We start from the raw sequence: 25,168 nt of genomic DNA, 5'->3' as shown, positions 1-25,168 counted from the left end.
TTTTGATCCCCACTGCCTATCCTTCATATAGTGAGATCTGGCCCCTAATGTCCACTTATCGACCGTGTGAAGTGGCCAGGCCCCCTTCACACTAGTGAGTGATGGGGAAGAAAATGGACTGATTCAGGTAAACATTCCTCAGTGTCTCCACTGCAAGGTTCCCAGCTGAATGTTAAATACATATGTATCCCCATTTTGTTTGTGTTTTCCCTTGATTATTCATTCCATTCACCAGTCATTCTATTAATTATCTCATGAGTTCCTCTGTGTATTTAAGCCCTGAGTTGTCCTTGATTCTGTATCATCCTGTTTGGGATTAGACCTGCACAAGGGTCCTTTAGACTAGTATGATTCCTCCATTAATATGAATGCAGAGTTGATGTGTTTCCCCAGTGTTTCTTCTCTCTGGAAAATTGTATTAAAGACTTTAAGTTTAAAGTTTTAAGCGCTCTATTTACACCAGCCACCCGTCGAGACATATAATGTATTTTTATTCAATTAGGTATTCTAATATTGATAGTGCAACTTAACAGCAACATTATATAAATATATATATTTGGGGTGTAACGATACACGTATTCGTATTGAACCGTTTCGCATTCGTATTGAACTCATTTTTAACCCGAACGGTTCGTTGGACCATTTTTCCTGCCGACCAAAATTTTGTTATTTCAATTGTAAGTGCGTTGCGCGTGGCAAGCGCGCTCATAATGTAAGAGATGCTGGCGCGACCACATATATATATATATATATATATATATATATATATATATATATATATATATATATATATATATATATACATACATCAAATATATAATGATGGTTAACACCTGATTAGTGCACCGGTGACGATCTGAGACGATCCGGATGGATGATTTTAGTCCAAAATGGTACTTTGTGGGTTAGCGTTTGCTGAGAGGGGGCTATGTGGCTCTGTTCTGGAGGTCTTTTTGGATGAGTTTTACAGCTGTTGGCCAGCAGGACTTGAAACCTCCATTACACCGAGCAGAGAGAGAACGATATCCAAGGAGCTGTGCTTCCCCCCCCCCTGCAGATCAGTGCAGGGCCATGCATTATTCATGCTTCATCTTCCAGGCTTAGACCTGCGCCCTGGGCCTTTAGACCAGTATGATCCCTCCATGAAGTACAGCAAGAAAGTTTAGGTCGTTTCTTCTGTCAGTTTTTGTGGGACCAATTCTAAAGCTCTGAATCATACCGAATTTTTTTGACCCCTGCCTTCTAGCACTTGTGGGGCACGGCGGCGTGAAATTGTACAGGCTTTAATGTCTACAGAGACTTTCAGAGGCTATTACGGCTTTGAAAGCAAAAACCAAGCTGTTAGTGGCTTACTGTAAATAAACACAGTTAGGGTCAGACGGGAGAAAGGATGGCACTATAAACATCAGTGTATGTTTCTCGCTTTCTCACATGACCTTAACCTGTCATTTTTTTCTCACTCTCTTCCAGTGTGGCACAGGATAATAGAAGGACTGTGGTGTTATAGTCTCAGGCCCATATTATAACATTCCCCTCCTGACACAACAGGGCAGGTCTCATATGTGAAAACTGAGTTCTTAGAAAGACCCTGTTTAACTCCTCCTCTGATTCAACATTTCAGTCCATTAGTCGCGACTCGCTCGCTAGTGTCCTATTACGTCTCTCACACCCACAGTTTCATTCTCCCAGTGATTAACTCCCCTTACAAAGAGGAGATACAAAACTCTTGCACTCTTTTTTTTTTCTTTTCTACTTTTTTTTAGATGTAGTATGCAAAGGATGTAATTAATTTATTTGTTTTGCATTTCTGATATGGCTACAAGTGAATTTGCCTACTCGAAGGAAATATATTTTATTGTCTGAGTTTGCTCTATCAAAGCAAGGGAAACTAAATGGAGTTTTCATTAATGGTTCCTTAAAGTACATCAAGTACATTTTACTCTACATTCCACTTCTTTTCCATTGTTTTTTTTTTTATGTAAATGCTCTATAGAGAGACATCTTAGACACAGCAGTCTAATAATGTGGAACTTTTATAAAGTGTGTCTCTAGACATTGCTTTTTTTTTTTTTTTACCATTCCACTACCCAGCATTTCACATTTTTAATCACATGCAAAAACGGGCGATGTGTGAACTAACAACGCTATCTCACGACCAATTCGTACGAATTTGTACGAGTGATTAAAAGGTGGCTAATTCGTACGAATTCATGCGATTTGTCTAAACCCACGTGATGGGTAGGTTTGGGGCGGGGTCAGGGGTAGGTCATTCGTACGAATTCATACGAATTTGGCAACTCGTAAAATATGTACGATTTAGCAAAAATATTACAAATTGGTAAGAGTGAGTTAGTATGAATTGGTACGAATTGCCATGAGATCGGGTTGGAAATAAAGTCAAGTTCACATAAAAGAAGTTTTACTCGTTTTATTAAACATGCTCATTGCACATGTCTCACCTTTTCTCAACATGTGTTTATCACACACAGTGTTGCAAAGTCCACGGTTTTCCTGTGGAATTGGGCTACTTTTACACTGTTGCCACAGGTTGTTTTTTTAATCTGCTGACTGAAGTGCTGACTAAAAACAGCAGAATAGAAAGCAATAGATACATTCACCTTTACGTTCATGTTTAAGCAAGCTTTTGCTGGCAAAAATGTGCTCCTTTGTCCATTTGTAATAATGAAGCACACTTCACACAAGTCACTTTCAAGAAACTTTTTGTTAGTGAACACGGCAAATTCGCGCAACCGTCTTGAACATGACCAACATTTGCATGGGGAAATGTTTTGCTCTCACAAGAAACTCTTCTCACATTATGCAGATTCCAATTGAAGTGGCTGGATTTCAGCCGTAGAAATTCACTAAACAACAAAATATGAAATATTACAGAGACCTCAATGTTTTCACTTTCCTACAGATCACTTTTCTGCCATTCCCTTTAAATCTCCAAGCAAACCATAAAAAGTAGCAGTAAACTGTCTTTTACAGCTGTATACTTGATCAACAATTACCCCAATAAAGTCACTTAAAGACGGCCGATCCTCATATCTGCTCAATGAGATACAGCATTGTAAAACAGGGGGAAACAGGCTACTTGCATTTAGACTATTCACAAACCATATACTGAATGGATAATAGTGCATCCCGTAGCTCAGATGGTTCATTTGGAGATCTGAACAGGCCCACAGATGCAGAGTAAGCATTTTACAAGTACAGTGGTTCTTGCACACATTAACCTTAGGCTGTAATTTACATTAAAGCTCTTCAACCTTCAGTTGTCACAAGACCGTGTTAAGTCCAGTGCTGAGTCTGAGTGTCCTCATAAACATTTGAAGGGTTGGGGGCACGGGCCCCGGCTGCTTACTTTTAAAGCCCACTAAGCTCAAGTCCTCTATCATTTATTAATGAGCTGTTAGGAAACCTTGAATTTTTAAAGCAGTGAGGGAATGGAGATTAAAATTTAGCCCAAACCGGTTGTCGACAAGCCCATCCGGCTTTTGCTGACTATCTCTCTCGCTCTCTTTCTCTCTCGCCCACTCTCTCTCTTGCAGTTGTAATTACTCCTAATGTAAACGCTTAATTTATTAATGGAACGTGCTTTGAGCTACTTTGCTGTATAAAATGCTCAACCTGTTCCTGCTGTGTGTGAGTCTGTGTTTACTGAACATTGCATTTAGGCATGCGGTTCCCTCTCGCTCGTAGGGGAAATCACTTTGAGGGTGACCATGGCTACACCTATAAGTGTGTTGTGTGTGTCATTAATGCAGATAGTCTGGGCTTCTACTGCCATTTCAAAAAGGACACAGCTTCCTTTTAAAACTGCCCTCACCAGCCCATATTTAGAGGGTTTAAAAAATAGAATATGGAAAGTCTACACAATCATTTCCCATACAAAACGGACTATGCAGTGCTAAATGTATACACCAGATGTTAAAATTCAGCTGCAATTTATTGTCATAAAGTAATAAAGTAATTATGTTGAATTTATAATATGACAATTTTATTAATTATGTACATAATTTAATGTGTAAATACAATATGCATCATATTATTAAGACATGTTTCCAAATTTAAATAAATAGCTTTAATTCCACTGTTCTAAGGCCAAAACAAATTATAAAAATATAATCTAGAGATAATTTCATTAAAAACAATACTGTTTTTACTGTTAAACTAAGATCTCATGATTTCCATCCAGTCTTAAGAAAGCAAAATAGTAGGCTATTAATAATAGAACATTTGTAAAATGCTTTACAATATTGCTAAACATTTATTTAATAAATACAAATGGTTAAATTAAATAAGCATTTGGTACTTTATAATAAATTATAAAGACATATTTTTTTCTTTTTGATTTATTTAAAAACCCTTGGTTTATATTATATTGGGATCTTGATATTATGGTCTACAGTTATTCGATAGTTTACAGTTATTATTTTGAGGTCATGGGAGCAGGGAAGCTGGGCAACTTTTCACTGCTAAATCTTGCTTTTTAAAGGCCAGTGGCGGAATATGGATTTTGTCAGACACGAGAGGCACTCAAAGCATGAGTGGCTATTGGGAAGATTACAGTCACCATATGCTACATAAGATTTATCCTCAGCACAATTCTCTTTGAAATGAGATCTGGTTATCAGTTCACTGGTAAAATTGTTTTCTGCCACCATCACAATCCTCTACAGCCTTTGTTGTAGTGTTGGCAAGGAAGTGTAAGAATATTTCCACGAAAATGTGTCTGTACTTCTCTATTAAAAAAAAAAAAGAATACATACTGGAAAACAAGTAATAATAATTTTAATTCCAAGACAATGAAAGCAACATGGACTTTTTTTATGTATTTACTTTTTAAATCTCAAGGTTTCTAATCCGTTGAGTAAAATGACCTTGTTTTTTTTAAATCGGCATGAAACGAAAGTTGCAATAGTCTTTTCTTCCCTATTGTGACAGTATATTCAAGAGAAACTGTATATGGTGGGACTTGATTTTGTCCATCAGGAATTGATTGGATGGTTGTGATTTGCTAATTGCTGTGATGTCATGTGAGTGACAGGTTGTCCCGCCCTCCTGCCAGTAAACATCATCAGAGAAGAGATGTTGCTGCTAGTGAGAGAGGAAGTTATTTTGATTAAAGATTATAAGGGGATTTAAAAAAAACAATGATGTGAACGAATAAATAATTTCTAATAACTACGGCATTATTCCATAAAAGAACAAGAATTGTTCATTTTTATGTTTTTGGTGACTTTGAGGATAAATTAGGTTTCTGTTCTTGAAAAACTTTCACTTTTTGCAAATCCATTTGTTTTTGGTTTTCACTGCATCTAAAAAATTTTTTAATCAAGACTCCTCTGTGAATCTGTTTGGAAAGATTGCAAGGAGACAAAACTGCAATCAGTTTTCAAAGTCATTTTGGTCATGACTTCCATGTGCTCATTAGCTTAAGTGGCTACTGTTATCAATACTAAAATAAGGCTGTTTGATCAGAGAATAAGTGCACGCAAGAGTCATTTCCCTTCGATGGGTCAGCAGAATTACATTCGCTATATGTTTACATTAGTTATGTTCGCAGAATGAGTTCAGAGGAATATTTCTTCCCCTGAGTCAAAGTCAGTGACAGTATATTGGCAGCAGGTGTTCTACTGGAGGCCGTCCAATCACAGAGCACGTCTGTGGAGTGTGCGCCAAAGCTGAAGCCAATCAATTTTAGAGAGAAGTGTTGCAACCATCTCGTCCTCCAGCTGAGTCCTGTTCAAAGCACTATTCAATCATCTTCCTGAATTGAGTAGGCTATCACCACCAGAATCCACTCTGCAAGAATCCCAAAGCAACCCACTTTTTTTTTTTTGGTCGTTCTCTTAAAGAACATACATGGGAACAGGACAGTCAAGTCATAATATTTTGCATCAGTTTCTTTATTGTAAATGCACTGTGGGTAGAAATTGTATAAAATGTAATATTGCACAATATAAATCAATTGCACTTTCTCAAAGTATAATGATGCATCTGTGTTATGCTACAAGAATACGTTATGCAGGTACTGTGCTCCAATTAAACAAGATATTGTGAGGTGACCAACTTATTATTACTTTTAAATATATAACATATAGTTATCAAAATGACCTCCAAGTATGAAGGTTCTTGGGCTACCAGCTAAATACAGTGTTTGGCACTGTAGTGAACGTGTTGAAGACATTTGACTTGTGAATAAATACAAACACTTTTTAAAGCTAAATAAATGCTAAGCACAGATTGTATATACATAGCCCTCTATATGTTACCTGCATTATTATACTTCCCAAATTGTGTGTTGTGATCGTTTCATTACATTGCTTGAGGTGGGCAAACAAGCACAAGATTTCAGTGATTGGCCGCCATCATATTCCAATTTAATTGAGCAAATGACACGTCAGCTTGAACAGAGTGGTGTGTATTATAGAGCCTGTATCTATTGTTTTGTGTTTTGAAGTTGTGAACTTTCCACCATATAACATACAACATACTTTTTCCATCATGGGACATATTATATGTCACCAATTTTCAGCCAATTTAGTAATATTTTCAAGCATCTTTTTGAGTCTGACAAATATATTTACTGAAAAATGTATGTTTATGCTTTTAATACAGCGTCATATTCCCAAGAAAATATTCAGGCCAGAAAAACTGCCAATTGACATTTTTCCGTGAATGCTTTTCTCATCTCAGAAGTGTTTATAGCCCATTATTTGATACAGAAATCAATATAATTGATTTATATCTAACAATTCACAGTTTGTATTTTCAAAAAAATAAATTAAAACTTTTTTTTAAACAACTGTGTAAACCCATTTTCATTCATACATTTACAACCTAACCATTTCTGACATACTAATTGTACATCCACCACAATTTTTAGGAAAAATATCTCTACAAAGCCATCGATTATTAGTGCATGCCGTCAACTGATTCTGCTTTTATGCACTACAATTTTTTATTTTTTTAGTCACAGAATGATAACCAATTTTCATTTAAAATTGAAGAGGTGAGAGACTTTTAGAAAGAAGGAAAGCAAGAAAGAAAGAAAGAGACAGAGGTATATCTCAGCTATCAAATCTACTTTATAACTCTCAAAAGTTTGTGCTTTGCTGATTAGATGTCTTTGATGTACGGCTCCAAAGTAGTTTTGTGGCAAACTATTATTTAGCTTTGAAGTTTCTTGTCGCCTCTGCAGGGTCCCTAAATACAACAGGATAAATGTAGAAAGGAGAGAGAAAGATCAGAGTTAAACATGGGAAACAACACACACACACACACACACACACACACACACACACACACACACTGCATCTACAGTACAAACATCCCTGCTCTCTTACCTTGCTAACTTGTCTAAACCAAAGGATCATTGTGTAATCCCTTTGGAAAACGTGAGATCAGGTGAATTCAGCAGTTCCCAAACTCAGAGGGTTTATGAGAGGGTCATGATTAGAAAACAACTGTTATTCCTCATTAAAATCCAGTCACTCGATGGATCCCATGACGCATGTTCCAAAACGGTGGCTAGCAGTGAGCATTTCTCCATGTTTATCCATTTAGTGAAGCAGAATTCCACTAGAATTTGCTCGTTGTGGTGGCGTGATGGTTTGAGGTTCCCTGAATCCTGTTAGAGGAACCAGAGTTTCCATCGAGCGTGCTTCTTGGTCTCAGTCTTGGACTTGCGTTTGGGTGTGGAGGTGAACACCTCGTGTGTGTAAGGCAGAGACGGGTAGCACGGCTCTTCTAAAGGACACAGTCTCTTCATTAAGGGCTGCAGTTTGTCCTCTTGAAGTTTAAAATCTAGTTCCACACTAAAAGAAAAAAGGGGAACATTTTAGGTGAGGACAATGTAGAGTAGAGATCATATACAATCAGATTACACTGTCTGAATGGGGGTCATAATGAAGTCAACAATTAATCAAAGTTGACTCCATTTACTTATGTTAAATTAATCTCCTTTGTCATATTGTGCCCATTTCATGATCTCAAAACGCTAGTGCATCAACATTTAATATTTTGCATTTTGGGAACTGTGAACCCATGCAAATTCACTGTCAACCCCCAGCAGTGAACCATTGAGCAAGTGTCTCTGATCAGTTTAATACCTTTGTAGAGGTTTTAATGAGACATTTGAATAATTAAAAAGAATAATACTAGTTAATGGTCTCGTATTTCCCTGTTTAGCTGAGCCATCCAGAACAAACAAAACAAGCCCTGGAAATTGGTAAAATAACATATACTATACATATACATAATAATTATAATTGAATTAGATGATTAGTTAATTGCATTTGATAGATTATACTTTCAATAAAACATTTGCAATGATTTGTAAAAGCTATGGGTTTTTTATTTTGCATTTAGTTTTGACCAGCAGGCGTCAGCAGCATAAGGGTTTCGAACACTTCGAAACAGTGAACCATTTTGAAAAAGCAATTAGTTCAATTCATTTGAAGTTTTGTTTCTCCCATCACTATTTGCAGCAGTCAACTTTAATTAACAATAGATAAAAAAATAACAAAACACTCTGGAACAAAAGCGCGCAGGAGACAGCAAACAAAACGATACAGCAACAAGAACAGACAAACTAATTGAGAACGAGGGCCATATATAGACAGGTTAACTGAGGAAAACAAGGCACAGATGGGGACTCATCAATCAACTAAAGAATCACTATGACAACAAATGCAAACATACTTAGAAACCAAGAAAACAGAAAGGAAAAACATGAAACAATGAGAACCAAAAGTCCATGAAACATTAAACTAAAACAAGTCTGCACGTTAATATTACTTTAAAAAACTGTAAACATTCGCAAAAAATGAAGAAATTAATACTTTTATTCAGAAAGGACATGTTGAATTGATCAAAAGTGATAGTCAAATGTAATAATAATTTGTAATAATAGGCTATTTCACAATATGACTGTTATTACTGTATTTCCAACAGTATATCATTAGATAATTTTAGCCAATCACCAAATAGCTTAGACATTGTTTTACACAGTTTTAATGATCAATTCCCAATAGATAAAATCTTCTTTTTTTTATATGAAAATCTTGTTTTACTCAGAAATCCTCAATGTCATGAAAGTACATTGAGGTGCAAATGCCGTTTCATGTCCGAGTTCTGTTTGCCTTAGCAAATGTTCTGCCCTTATAGCACCTCATTCCTGACCTCTAACATCATGACTAAGCTGTTTAGCTCAGTCTCGGTGTATGTGTCTATGTATAGGTTTGAATGTCCTCGCACAGCCGTCTGACCTCGTCTTCTCTCTATAAAGTCATAATCCCATGACAATCAGATGATTCCTGATGATTGCAGTGGCTAAACTCCCAGATTAACCGTCAGAGGCAGCTTTAATCTGATCTAAATGAAAGCAGTGTCTGACTCATCAGTGTAAAGGACAGAGACAGACAAACCAATCACACACAACTGCCCCATTTCTCACTTCTTTTTACGTTCATGAAATGCAAATGAGCGTATTGGAAATCAATGCTGTTTGACTCATCAGTTACATCCATTTATTTAGATTTGTGCAAAAAAAAAATCTCTCTGACCAAATTGCAGCATGGGAGTCAATTATTTTTTTAGGGTTTATTTGGTTTGCGGTAAGGAATGCCACTTCTTCACAATCAAGCCCTTTGGCTTTCATTTAAAGGTTTGTATTAAATAACCCAAATAATGCTGATATGCATTGAATTTTAACGTTTTTAAAAATACAATAGTGCTTTATCACATATCCACATAAACAAACCCTAAAAACCAAGGACTTGTTCCCAAAACATATGTACTGTGACAACAGAGCGCGCCAAAAACAGACTAAACCCCACAGAGACAAAGCGATCTGCATATCATTTTCAAGTCTGCCCTGGATTTTCACAAATGATCAGAAAAACTTCTCTGGCATGATATATTTAGAAGCTGCAGTGTTTGGTTTGTCTATTTACAGAAGTTGTGAAAGCGCAGTGATTCTCGGCAGACTCTCTGAGGGTGAAAGAGAATGGAACAACAGAGTGTTCCTGCACCAGGTTGAGCTATACTACACTCAGCAATTAATCACAGGACAAACCTGAGCAGTTGCCTTGTGTACACTACCGACAGGGGGGAAAGAAACATACGGGTGCCTGGTGAACAATGCACAGTAAACAACTGCAGAATCTGCAAACCTGGCTCAAAATAAAGAGGATGTCTTATGACGGTAAAAGAGAAGCAAAACTCGAGAGCATGTAGGTGTGAATTTGAGAACTTGTACAATAAATATTTGTACCTGCACACTAAAATGTACACTATACAATATTTATTGTACAAGTTCCTGTGAAAACCTGTAAAATGCAAATCTGAAGTTGAACATTGAGATTCATAAATGTGTAAAATGTCATTCACAGATTATATTATTATATTATATCACGTCTGTATTCTGTTAATACAAATGTGTTTGTAAAAAAAAATCTAATAATAATATTAATACTGTGCATAATTTTATAAAAAAAAACAATTTATTCATTTTAATGGATGTTTTAACAAAAAATAATAATAATTTGAAGTCTTTTAAAGGAATAATTAACCAAAACAACTCTTGCCACTCCAAACCTTTATGGTGAATAATAATAATTGAATGTTCATCAAAAAGAGCAGCAATTTATGATCTTTAATATAATACTTTGAAGAAGAAAAAAACAGAATAGTTCTGCAAAAAACATGATGAGTGTCATTCTAAACATTTTTGGTGATTTTTTTTGGAAAAGAGCAGATTGAACACTGCAAAATATCTCCTAATGTTCCCTGTAAAGACAGTCATATGGGTTTGGAACAACATGAGGTTGAGTAAATAAATGTTCATTTTTGTGTGAACAATCCTTTCGGCTTAAATTCACAGGAATTTAATTTGAAATTGATTTTTTAATAAACCGCTGTGATTATAAATAGGCGAATGTTAAAATGACTCCCAGTTGTTAACATCAAATATAAGCGACCCTGGTTCTTGCTCAATTATTTGCTTCACTGCTTTTCTGTAATGCAGAAACATACACACACAGTCAAACTCAGGGGGCAGTTAACATGGAGCTAAATATTTAATCACAGTAACACTGATGTTATCCTTTATATAGGTATACAAACATGCGCTTGAGTCAATGACAGGGTACAAACGTCAGATGCCACAAATATTACCACAGGTATTTGTAAACAAATTTGTAATAAAGTTCAATCTTGGACACAACAATGTCAGAGTCAAGATCACAGTGGATTTTAGGAGTCCTAAAGGTTTTTATCCAAGTGAGCGGAGGCTGGTGCGAGAGATCAGTTTTACAGAAGCGAGTGGATTATTATCAAGCTTTGTCATTTTTGCTTGAATGGCTCCGTTGTCCTTCCCTGGTGTGCACATTTCCGGGTCTCTCTGCCATTTCTTATTCAAACTATACCGCTATACCCTCTTGTGTCCATGTCTGAATTCATGTGGTGCTGCGTGGACAGGTCAGGCCAAGGTTGTGCTGAAGGACAGGCCCGTCATGTGACTAATGGTCATTGTACTTGCAGCCTTGTAAAGGCAGCCGTAGAGTGAACTTATCCAGTCCACTATGCCAGCAGCAACAGGCATCAAAATCAGTATCTCCTCACTGGCCGCTCTCCCAGCTCAGCGCAGGAAATGAGATTTTTGGCAATCAGACAATCAGACTTCCTCTTGTCTTCTGTTTCCTCTCCTCTGTTTGGTAGTGAAGAACCGATCTGCTCATTAGTGCTGAGTGGAGCACGCAGTGTTCAGCACCAGTGAGCACCGGCATCCAACTGCAAAAATCTTCACTCTCTGGGTCAAACATATTATACAGTATGATTATTTTGATCACATTTATACAGGTCCAAATGTTCTTAAAAATAAATAAAGAAAAATAACTAATAATAATACAAAAGGTATGTCAAATTCTGACATTATTGTATGTTTTTATTCTGACTTTTCAGTCTCCAAATCTTAAAAAAAAAAAAAAAAAAGATTTAAACATTTTTTTTATAATAAAGCAACAGTAGCATTTTCACTTGTTGTCCCAGACATGTGGACCCCACCGTATAGCTTAATATTTTAGAATTATTCAACAAGTTTTTTTTATCACTTATCAAGTTGGTGAACATAAATATAACTCCCAAAAACTTGAAGTTCGTTCAAACAAAACATTTCACTATGGAAATAGTAATATTGTGTTTTTTCCCTGAATAGTTTAAACAGCTTAAGCCCCCCCCTGTTGTTAAACACAATATTTGAAGGCCCCCTTCTATGACTATATTTTTTTCCAGTATTTCTTCTGTAATTATGGCTTTTTTGTTAACAGAAACTGGAAGAATTGATATTAAATTAACCACAACTAATTTTGTGATTCCATAAACACCCTGCAGCCCCCTTAGAAGTTTTCTGAGGCCCCCAAGTGTTAATTTTCATCCTGTTTCTTTTTCATAATATTCTTTTAACTGGCTTGTCACATGTGGTGATGCCATCCAAAACGAGAACGCAGGAATTTAGTCCAATAAAGCTTTAATCCAATAAAGTATTAGCTTGAATTCTGTGATGTTTTCTGTCATTAGTTGAGTTGTATTTTTATTTTTTTCAAACATTCCATCCTGTTGAAAAAAATACATAAATCAATTTGAACTTATTAAAATGTCCCTATTATGCTTTTTTTCTAATATTACCTTTCATGTAGTGTGTAAAGCTGTTTGTGAATGTAAAATGTCTGCAAAGTTGAGCAAAAGTGCACAACAAATAAATGTATTGTCTACTAAAAGAACAAATCGATTCTGAACTGCCAAAACGAGTCGTCTGCAAATCCAGTCTCTCTTCAGTTACATATCTACGTAGATTTTTAAATAATTTGCATAATGCAAGCCTATGGTCAACATTTGTCATCGTCTACTTTGACCTTTAATACTCAAACACTTTAGTTGGTTTGTATTGTTAACATAACGAGAAGACACTGCGAAAGCAAATGTATACTTTGTATTCTTTGTATACACAAAAGATGAGGATGTGGTAAAATACATTTTTACAATGTTACCACAGCAGTATTACTCCAAACTTAGTTGTGTTCCCATCATTTTACTAGTCCAGGTTGAACTAGTTCTTCCAATGTTTTGGTAAATTGATACCATTGTTACTGTCCTTACAGTGTGTATAATTGCTGAGGATTGATGAGTTTCGTTTCGAACACAATCTGTAAGCGGTAGACCAATCACAACGGACTGGGCCACCCGACCAATCAGAGCAGAGTAGGCTCGTGGAATGGAAGAGTTTATAGAAACCAATCTTTGTCAAAACCATTTCAGACACTTTGAGAAATCAGGTGATGTTTTGACCTTGGATGCACGTAAATCCCCCAAAAATTTGTATGTTAGCCAGTTCGATAATAAAATGCAATTGTCACTCTTGCTGATAACAAACTTTGTGTGAACGCAGTAATATTTATCACTCTAAAACAGCCATATTCTGCTGCTGTGTGAATGTAGCCATTGTGATTAGCTGCATTTCTCTGAGCTGCCAGGGTGTTAGGCTGAGAAATAGAGAGAAAGAACGGGGACACTTTCCTACATTTTGAGAAATCATCTGGAGCCTGCACAAAGCACAAGATTTACTCAGTTTATTCCTGGTTCATAAATACTTAATGGAAACCGACTCGCTGCTTATAATGAGAACTATTGCAGCCTTTGAAAGTGAGAGGAGGAAATCTGCATCACACCATCTCAATAATTGATGCACGAAAGACACTTACAGTAATCCACTTGGAAATAAACAAAAGAAATGTAAAATACCATGTACAGATATTTGGCACCATTAATAGGCCTTCTTCATAAGCTCATAAATGTATTGCCAAACGTCTGTAGAAACCAACTGGGCCGCCGTGAGATGTGACACAAAATAAATGAAGTTGGAAGGGAACTGGTGCTAAATGTGTACTGTATGAATACCACAGGGAGTTATCTTGGACACCGCGCAGAAAAACTGGCGGTTGCCACTATTTCAAAACTCTAATGGTTGTTTTTTTTCCTACTTCTGATGAATGAGTCATGCCTGTCTCCTGTCAGCGCACCCCGAGGACAGAGGCTGCGGCAGGACGACCACAGGTCGGGCTGTTCATTCTGTCGCTATCTGTCTCCCAGTATGTGTCCAACTACAGAGACATCGCAGCAAAATCACACCATGCTGGCTTCACTACTCTGACATATGAGAATGTACAAATATATAAGTGCATGTACCTGAATGTATAAAACACAGGTGCAGGCTTTTGAGGCACATGTGCATGCTGATACCATTTTGTCTTTACATACGCAGAAGTTTGCAGAAGCATCCGCTGTTTGCATTGCCATATATTTTGCAACTATATATTTAATTTATTTTAAATTCTTTATTTATCTCCACAGAACTCGATTATTTGTTAATTGTTTGTCTTCAACAGAGGAGAGAAAGCCATTCAGGTTTAGAATGACATCAGGGAGAATTATGATAGATTGTTTCCTGTGATATTTTCTATTAAAGGGGTCATGACATGTTTTTTTTTATTTTATTATTATGTTCCCTTAGGTGCAATTATAGTATTACTATAGTTTTTTTTACAAAAAACTTTTAAAATGTAGTGATTTATGACCTTTTCCCACCCTGTTTCTCATCCTCTGATTCAAACAGTCTGTTTTGGGGGTGTTTCCCATAGACAGTATATAAACTGGACACAGCGACCCCATAGGTTTCAACGGAGAGCAGTGAAGTCAATTAGAAGCACTCACTTCCTGATCGCAAGGCGAACTGCGCAGGCTCAAGCTGAGCTTGACGACGTAGATGTGACGTGAGCAACCTGTAGGTCTTCCAGTAGCTGTGCCGAGAGAAATCTGAATCATTCCCTTCCGAATCTCGCAGAGACGGAGAGCGTGGGTATTAGCTGTCCATGAGCTAGCAACGGGAGCAACTTTATCACTCTCTATGGGCTTCTCCCTTGACTTTATGCCTCCACGTCCTCCCGATTGCTTGCGAGCTTCTCTGCCTGTCCATACGGTAATTTTTCGACTTGTGCGACAGAGTCGCGCGGGTATGACGCAATCGTTAGCCTGTTTTTACAAAAACTGCTTCTACGGGGCCATAACGTAAGATACAAGGTAATGGAGCCTTTTATACATTTTCGTGTTTCTTTAGAAATAAACAATGGACAAACGGTGTCTTTAAGCGCCTCAGATGTAAAGTTATTCGCTGTCAAAGTGACGCCAAAATGAATGGGAGTCAATGGAATGCTAACAGCAGGTGGGGGTCCGCTAGCCAATGGCGGCGCCCAGGTCGGCTTCAATATCTTTCGGAACACTGCCCCCCTGGTGTTTCCCCTTTAAGAGTTCAGTGTTAACGCCCACTGTTATGATTGGCTAACGTCAGTGCCTATGCATCAATTATTAACGCCCCCAGCCAGAAGGTTTGCGGATTCGGCGCAACTGTTTAATAGCAGGTGATGCATGCGAAGCGATGGCTCTTGATAAAACCTTATTATGTTTGAGCCGGAATCAGAGAAAAATGAAGCATCACCACAACAACGAAGACTGGATCAGCCCGTGTCCACATGGAAAGTGAAACTATTTTGAATTAATAAAAAAAAAAATAACCCGACACACTTGAAAACGGATTATTGTTGCATAATTATCCTATAGCTTCATTTGCTAACAGTTTAACATTATTTAACTAATTCCAATGAAATGATAGGGTGTACCACGGACAAAAATGCATGCACAGACAGGCCATCTTCGAAGATGCAGCATTGATAAAGGCAACATTTTTGATTTTCTATCACATGTAGGCCTACTAGAAAGGCGACATATTTTCAAGATTCTCTTATACAAATGTGTTTATATTAGCCATGGTAAAAAGTAAGTTTGCGTCGTCGTTATTGAGCCCAGAATAGTTGGCACGGACTTATCTTTGAGCAACAGTTTTCTGGCAAAGCCAAGCATCATATTGGGATTTTTTCCTCAAAACAGTCATCCTTAAATGTATATAGAACACTGCCGTGACTGGGACGTCCGCAAAAAATAAAGTGCATCCATTTTTCCCTGACGACTGGATCTTTCAGCGTATTTAAAAAGTAGTTTAAAGTTTTAAACACATTACTTACAGTTTGCGTCGTCGATGTTGAGCCCAGAATAGTCGGCACGGACTTATCTTTGAGCAACAGTTTTCTGGCAAAGCTCAAAACAGTCATCCTTCAAATGTACAGAACAAACGCTTTAACTAACCGTGACTGAGACGTCCGCAAAAAATAAAGAGCATCCATTTTCCCCTGACGTCTGGATCTTTCTGCAGCGTATTCAAAGATGTTGTTTGTCCACAGCCAGGAACAGCACATCTGCGGCGTCGTAATCTCCCTGTACACAGACCCACTCGCTGTCCGTCGACTGAACACTTGTGAGGCGCGCAGCGCGCGGGCGCGACAATGATACGAAATGAGCGTAGTTGTCTTGCGCTTAAAGCGTAGCTGTCTTGTGCTGGAGGCGGTCTATATGCAAACGCTGGTACGTCACTTCGTACCGTGACGTCACTTCTTACCATGGATCCAGAACGAGCTGTATTTAGAGCTTGATTAAATAAATGATTCGTTTATAATGGGGAGGAAGTCTTAAGCTATGAAACTTGCAGGACGTTTTAATGGTACAAAGACCTCTTATATACCAAAAGATCAAGGCAAATTTGGTTTCTCATGTCATGACCCCTTTAATGCTTTAGCAGTGACACCATTAACATACAGTGCAAGGCCTCATCCTGCAGGCTTGCTTTTTTAACCAATTTGTGCACATGCTTTAGAAAGCATATTCAGCGAGTCATGTGGTTCAGTGAAGAAATAAGTCCCTGGATTATAAAGCCGATGCTGTTTTTGCCATATGTTCTGGTGCATTGGGCTTTTGATAAGAATCTTTGTAGCCGTGTTCTTTGAGATATGAGCGCCAAACAAAAGCACTAAGAATTTGAGCTTAGTTGAGCTGATGCAAACGCAGAATGAGAATCGAGCATCACCACACAAGTAAAGTGCACTAAAGGTTCACTTACAAGTAAAAATACCCACAGTATAGGACGCTTATCAACTCACTACACATAGCAAAAAGTCAGGGTCATTCTTTTAAATTTGCTAAATGGCAGTGCTGACTGGTAATAAAGTATATTGCTAGTCTTCGATTTTTATTTCCTAGAATATCTTTTTAATCTGCTTTGTGCATCCTTATTGAAAATGTTCTTAACAAGGTTGTGTGGTTTGGACTTTTGTAAGTCCATATTAGCTGACAGGTGCTTGTTCATGAATATTGTATTGCTCTTGTCAATACATTTAGCAGTGTATAAATTCAAAGATTGAGACCAGGTAAACAGTGCACTGAAAATGTATTTAATTAATTTTTAAAAAGTAAAAATGTATATATACTCTAATTTTTTTACACTTTTATAATATGTTACATTTATGTCTTGTTTAGCTTAAGCAGAGTTTCTTTAGCATAGTTTCCCTGTCACTGTTTTGCCTGATTTCTAGTTTGTAGGTTGTTGCATGGTTTCTGATTTGTTACACACTTGTTCCATGTTTTGTTATTTATCTGTAGTGTATTTAAGCCCTCTGTTTTCTTTGTTCTCTTTTCTTGTTATATGTTGCTGTGTAGTTCTGGAGGTGTTCATTAAAGTTTCTTAGTATTTTTCTTTGTAGAATAGAATATAATAGAATATGTCACACTGTCCTGATATACAGTAGAACTCCAAGACACCCGATAACTATAAGCTTTCATCAATGCAAAGGTTTGGAGGAGAAATACACATGAGATAGTTTGGGTTAAGTGAAGGATGTGTCGTTGTTTAATGACATAAAACAGCAATGTGGCACAGTATGCTGCAGCCAGCTAGTTGGTTGTTTGCTGGGAGCATGCTGCTCTCTTACAGTGCCTTCTCTGTTGCTTTGTGAAAGTTGTGATGGAGGAACAGTGTGAGCTATCTTACATCATGCTGGCATCCATTTTAAACCCTGTACAGGTCTGTATGTTTCATGTGGAGTAAACTGAATGAGCAATGAACTTTGACCCTGTAGGCCTTCTTCTCTTGTCCAGAAGGATTTGTGAGCAGTTGATAGTGTACTGTACAGGAATGTCAAAGTACCATATATTAGTACGAAATGTATACTAAAATAAGAAAACAATGTACTGATATTTATAATGATGCACGCTAATTGTTTAAATGTCTTTATTACATTTGATTCAATCTTAGAACTAATTTTAAAACTACATCCAATTTCTGATGTAGAAATTGTTTCAATTGTTTACTTGAATACTGCTGTTACATGCCTGAAAAAAGTAGAGATAGTGTACCCTAATAAACTTTTACTCCAATAAAATCATTTTTAATTTTCTATTTTTAATTTTTATTTTCTCCATTCTACTGCTCAAAATGTTTACTTTATTACTAAAACTTGTCATACAATTACTGATAATTACTGATAATTCAAGTGTACAAACAATTAAAATAAAATAAACATATAAAATACAAATATGTTGACAAATATAAACAGACAAAACAGATGTCACATATTTGGCAAAATGCGTTAAAATTTAAGGAGAACATTATGCAAACATACTAGTTTTCTATAATTTTAAACATTAATTTGCATTAATTGGCGTTATTTTAACATTATTTTAACCTATACAGTTGGTAATACAAAAATGTGTTTGCATTCAAGCCTTTCATACAGTGAGCTTAAACAGCTCGCCCTTTTACAGCAGATTTTGTTCACAAATAACAGTCATGACGTAAATATGATGATTTTCATTCACAATAATAAATCCCAAAATTCGGCATTAGTAACTTTTTGTGCCATCAGTCGCACGCACTAGAGCTCCGAGAACCCACGTTTATCAGGTTTACTGAAAAGAATGAGCGCGTTCAAGAATCAGACTCCACTATTGCGTCTCAGAGCAGGTGACGATTTTTTTCAGTTTAAAATAACGAGAAAAGACTAAATGTAGTAAAAAGTATTATATTATGCTTTCGAATGTAGTGAAGAAAACTTTTCCTGAAATAAAAATACTGCAATAAAGTAGGCTACAGATACTTGAAAAATATACTTGTACTAAAATACTTTCTTACTTTCCACTACTTGAAATACTTGAAAGCTGCATGCCATTATTTTAATGTAATATGTATTAACATAGTACTATTAATGTAATAATTACAGTAAGTAGGGCCTATTAAATATGTTATATATTAACTTTGGCTGTGGAATCGTAATTGACAGAGAGACTTGTGCAATTTCACTGGTATAGTTATCGGATACTTAAAGTGGTTCATAACAACACTATAGTGTAGAATGAAGGGCTCTGCCTGACCACACACACACACACACACACACACACACACACACACACACACACGCGCTCACACTCATAGACAGGCTCTGATTCACTTACCCCAACCGAAGCGGGGACCACCTTTCCCCTCTTCACCACCTCATCACTTTGGTAACTATGACAACCACATCATCCTCACCAATACATGTCTCTCTCTCTCTCTCTCTCTCTGTTTCTGCTCAGTATTCCTCTCATACTAATGTCACAGTGTGTCCTCTTCTGTTAGAACCTTCCAATGGTGAGGTTATAGGGGATATCTGGAAAAGGCATTGAACTGCAATTTAAACCCACTATGTTGCTCATCCAAACTCACTGTCCCTTCGTCTGTGAACTGTTTCTACCGGAGAACCGGAACCAATTATAGCTTTTGCAAATCAGATCCTTCAATTTCATGGTTTGCTTAACAAACAGAAGCACCCCTGAGCAGAACGGATGAATATTCACGATAAACATACAAACAATCAAATAAACAGTCCTTTAATACAGATGTTAACAATATTATCACACCTTACTGGTGCAAAATCGCACATTTGGATTGACACTAAGGGCCCTATTTAAACTATCTAAGCGCATGGTCTAAAGCGCACGGCACAAGTGCAGTTAGGGCGTGTCCGAATCCACTTTCGCTAGTTTAACGACGGGTCGGCGCGTATGGTCTAAAAGGGTGGTCACTATTCTCTTAATGAGTAATGGGTGTGTTTTCGGTGTAACATGAAATAAACCAACCAGAGTCTTATATCCTATTCCCTTTAAAAGCCAGTTGTGCTCGCAGCATGGTGGATTGCTATTTACATGACGGAATTTGCAAGTGGAAAGACTGAGGGCCCTATCATACACCCGGCGCAATGCCCATTTGTGCGCCCATGGGCGTGCTGGTCTGAAAATGAGGTGTGTTCAGATGCATCGTTGGCACATTGCTATTTTGAGGCAACTGCAATAGACTGCGCCATTGACCGACAAAAACCTGGTCTAAAGTCAATGGCGCAATATGTGCGGGGTCCACAACGCGCGTACACTCTGCTTATTACACACACAGGGATGCGCAGCAGCACACAAACATGCCAAATTTAAAAAAATAAAAGTATTACAATGTAAAAGATTAATATTGTGTACATAAGGATATGATGGAATCCGGCTTGTCCAGTAGATGGTCTTTTTTGCGCACTTTAACCTCGCGCACGAGCAGATCCGTTTGCGCTCTGGAGACGCATTCAGTTTTTCTGCTTGAAAATTTCGTCATGTAAATGGCAATCCGCCATGGTGCGAGCGGAACTGGCTTTTAAAGGTAATGGGAGATGAGACTGTGGTTGGTACAAATGGACTTTTTTTGGACATTTTTCCCATCGTTAATCTAGCAAAAGTGGATTCGGACATGGCCTAAGTGCACTTGCGCTCCACTTGCCGTGCGCTTAGATTATTAAAATAGGGCCCTGAACGTGGCTCCAGAGAGCAAATGGATCTGCTCGTGCGCGAGGTTAAAGTATGCAAGCAGACCATCTAAGGGACAAGCCGGATTCCATCATATCTTTATGTACACAACATTTTTGACGGTCAATGGCGTAGTCTATTTTAGTTGCCTCAAAATAGCAATGCTCCAACAATGCGGCTAAACACATCTTTTTTTTTTTCAATTAGTCTATTTAGTCTCATTCTGGCATAATTTACTCACCTTTACTGTACGTCATTTCACACTTACTTATTTGAAAAACAAAATAGTTAAAAATAAATAATATAATATATTTATTAAATATATTTACTACATAATATATTTATTGTATAGTGATAATAACAGCATTTAAAGATTTCATTGTTGATTTTAAATTATTTGATGCATGAGAGTGTGCACTCTTTGGTGAGTGTGTTTTAGCTGTTCTCTATTGTAGCGTAACTCCAGCCCTCTGGGCTAGTTTTCAAAAAAGAGCTGACATGCTGATACATTATATTCATATCTGTGTGTATTTGACTTCCCTCACTGTGTAAACTGAATTGCATATTTTTGATTTCTTTTCTGACCCAGGTAATGAATTCCAGGTCGTCTGGTTTGCGGTGAAGTGCTGCATTTGTCTGATGATAGATGGCATGCTTTCATGTACGTGTCACTGCATTTGATTTCAATGTGTAAATGAATTAATACAAAAATGCTTTAGAGGCAAAAGTTTTTTTGCTTCCATGTGCCAACATATTGCTGCAAAACAAACATTAATGAATACATAGCTGTTTGTGTGTGTGTGTGTGTGCGTGCGTGCGTGCGTGCGTGCGTGCGTGCGTGCGTGCGTGTGTGTGTGTGTGTGTGTGTGTGTGTGTGTGTGTGTGTGTGTGTGTGTGTGTGTGTGTGTGTGAGAGATTTAGGTTTGCTGCATTCTGGATTTCAAAGACATGCTAGTTTAAAAACTTTTTTTCCATAAAAAGTTAAAATGTTCTCATAGGTCCACTTTTAATGTTAGCAAGATTTTTACATAAAAAAACTCTATTTTCTATCCTGTTTTTGACCCTATTTGAAACCCTTTATTTTGATAGATGTGCCTCAAGACTTTCAAGATTGCATCAGTCTACTGCTAATTATTGGGTAATAGTTTTGCATATTAAAATAATTTCCAATGTTCCACCATTAAACATGAGGAATTATTTTGAAACTTCCGATGTTGAAAAATGGCAACCAGTGAAATTCAACCACACATTTTTGGATTTAAAATTTATATTTATTCTGTATGTATTTGTGAGTTAGTATTGCATTTTATGACCTTATATTAGTGTTGAAAAGATGTGTTTATCTTGTTACATAGTTGAAACATTTGCCAACTGTGTAACATTTAAGCGTATTACATATGCTTTATAAGTCTTGGCTGAGGCAAATAAAGTTTAAGTAGGCTATACTTGGAGTTACCAAAGTTATAGTTAACAGGATAACTTTCCGTGTTGTGTGTAAACTAATTATAAATTAGTTACCATTGTTTGCGGCACTGTTGTTCTTATATTCATCGTTCATTATTTTCAGTAAATGTAAAGTGACTTTTCAGTGAAGTGAGTACATATCAAACGAATTGTATCAGAGAAAGCAATAGTGACCCATGGTAAAAACATTGTTTGTCACACTCGTGTTGCGACATTGCTGTCGGATTCAAGATAGTCGTCACTGTATCATCTTTTATTTTCAGTCTCCCTGAACAGTCTTGTTTTTAAAAAAAACGTTGGTAAAAGGGAGGGGGGGGGGGGGGTAACACAGTACAATGATATCTTGTAAGCCAAAACATCAAGGAAAATTTGATTTCTCAATTCATGACCCCTTTAAATCATCCGACCCATATGTGTTCATGTTTGTGTGTAGCGAGAGAGAGAAAGAAAAACTGAAAGAGAGAGATAGGGGAATGTGGAAAGACGAAACGTGCTATTTGTGTAGAAAATGAGAGCACTTAGGAGGCTTTTAAAGTGCTTCATTTAAAGTCAACAGGCCCTTTAACTGCAAAACCATTTAGAGATTATTGCTTTTATAACAAGATAATTAACAGCAAACCCATTAATTTAGGAGGAAGAATCATAGTTTCTGAGAATCATCGAATTATATTAGCTAAACCTATAACTTGCACTCCTGTATAACAAACAAACTTTAAAAATAAAAAAAGTTAATCTCCGAGGGGATTTTTCAATTGGTCTGGTAAAAATGAATAAAGTCTATATGCTGCATGCATCAAAGGAACTCACTCAGTCATGATATTTTTCATTTTACCCTTGAACATTTTCATTGGTAGAAGAGCTCAGGCTAACAGCATGATAGATTTTATACTCTTCAGTTCTTCAAAGCTATACTGCAACAGAGACAAATTTGACAATATGATTGGACACTGCAGCTGCACGTGTACAAATGTTTGTTTGGGATACCTGGACCTTAGTATGTCAACTAATCTTTGAATCAAGGATGCAGTTGCCTCTCTGTGTGAGTATTATGCATGGAGCATCAAAATGTGCAAAAAAAATTCAACAAGTGTAAAAAATTTGGGCCAAGCTCAGAGATTCAGATATAGTATCAGATTGAGACTCACCTGTAGATGATGCAGGCACTGTTACGACACGTGTCACAGTTGGATGTGTCCTGCCCAGTTCGATATGACAGTCTGTGGAAAAACAGTGTGTGATAAATGTACTGTAGCATAAAGAAAACATGCAACTCTTGATTTAAAGGGATAGTTTGTCCAAGAATTTTAATTTTTGGTTGAACTATCCACTATTTTTTGGGTGAACTATTTTATCTTTTATTTACAAAGAAGCATTAAATTAATCACAAGTGACGGTAAAAACAATCCTGAAAAAAAGATCATGGTTTCCACAAAATATTAACCAGCACAACAGTTTTGAACATGGATCATAGTAAGAAATGTATTAAGCATCATATCAGCATATCAGAATGATTTCTGAAGGATCATATGACACTGAAGAATGGAAAATGTCTGCTGAAAATTCAACTTTGCGCCACAGAAATTGTACAATTTAAAATATATTAAAATAAAACAGTACTGTATTTTTAATCAATTAAATGCAGCATATGGTGATAGCTTTATTGTTTTAATTGTGTCAAGATTTATTGATTAATTTGATTAATGAAACTGCATATCTAAATTAATTCAATAAAATGTTTTGATTGATTCACCGCCCCAAATTGTTCTTGTGCATTGATGTATTTTATTAAAGCAGGGCCTCTTGCAGATTATTGCTTTATTCTACCCAGTGCCCAGGATTTCTATAGATTATTTCATGATGGAAGACGCCGGGATTGAATTCCCTATATCTATCCGCTGTTTACTCATGGCCCTTGGGCTTCAGCAGCATTAATGTATGTACAAGGGGATGATGGATCATGCACTAGCCAGGCATACTTGAAGTGGTTTTGATATATTATTTGTGTGCTGATGTGACACTGTGACACATGCCTCGCATTTCTACGGAGACAATAACGGGGCTGTACCCAGCAGCCATGCAGTTATGCATTTTCATTAAAGCTTAATGAAAGCCTAATTGGATCACTTCATCCCTCTGAGCGCTCAAGTGTCAGGATGGTCATTGATATTCTGCATTCAGTTCGATCTGAAGTTGCTGAGGAGTTCACAGCGTCAGTGGTTACACACATTATGTCCAATCGTAGAAGATCAATAATTGCTGCAGCCAGGCAGCAGGAACGAACAATACCTGAACTGGGCTTTTACTTTATTTGCTTATAGACTAGAGTGATATTTTTAAGCATAATGATATTTTTACCCTATAGGCTCAGAATCAGGGCACCATGATGTCACATAGGATATAGCAGTACTTAACTGGAAGAAAATCAATATGGTTAAAATGATCTGGAATTAATGGGAGTGAGATGAGATTGAAACCTTCATCGCGGTAGAAGCACCGGAGAAGAATGATCCTAAAGGTCAGGGAGGGCAAGGCATTATTGGTGGTTAATGTGACCCATATGATGAGGTCTGTTGGAGCTGTGACCAGGTTGGTGTGTGTTTAGGAATGTACATAAAATGATGTCATCATTTACTCACACTACCCCCCTCCCCCCCTCCCCCCTCCCCCTCTGTGGAACACAAAAGACAAGATTTTGTAAATTGTCTCAGTATTTTTTTTGTCCATGAAAGTTAATGAGGTCCAATGTAGGCGTGAACCGTATGTATCATCAAAGATTGTTGTTTTAACCCTGTGGAAGCAGACATTATCGAGCATGTCACTCACTTTGCAAAAACCAAACAAACCTGAAAGTGCACACTTTCATTGTGAGCAACACACA

General features: G+C 37.1%; 1 protein-coding gene across 1 annotated transcript in view; it reads right to left on the bottom strand.

The window, feature by feature from the left end:
- Positions 1 to 5,903: 5,903 nt before the first annotated feature.
- The window catches only part of insyn2ab (inhibitory synaptic factor 2Ab), a 46,603-nt gene continuing 27,338 nt past the window's right edge, over positions 5,904 to 25,168 (bottom strand). Inside the window, exons 3-5 of the mRNA XM_079633023.1 lie at positions 23,436 to 23,507; positions 7,356 to 7,826; positions 5,904 to 7,215 (exon numbers count right to left, since the gene is read on the bottom strand). Of these exons, the coding sequence (XP_079489149.1) occupies positions 7,643 to 7,826; positions 23,436 to 23,507 (256 nt within the window). The 3' untranslated portion in view covers positions 5,904 to 7,215; positions 7,356 to 7,642. The remainder of the gene's footprint in view (positions 7,216 to 7,355; positions 7,827 to 23,435; positions 23,508 to 25,168) is intronic.

This window comes from Phoxinus phoxinus, assembly GCF_949152265.1.
Source record: "Phoxinus phoxinus genome assembly, chromosome: 13".
Classification (NCBI taxonomy): domain Eukaryota; kingdom Metazoa; phylum Chordata; class Actinopteri; order Cypriniformes; family Leuciscidae; genus Phoxinus; species Phoxinus phoxinus.
This window is presented reverse-complemented; position numbering and strand designations above follow the sequence as displayed.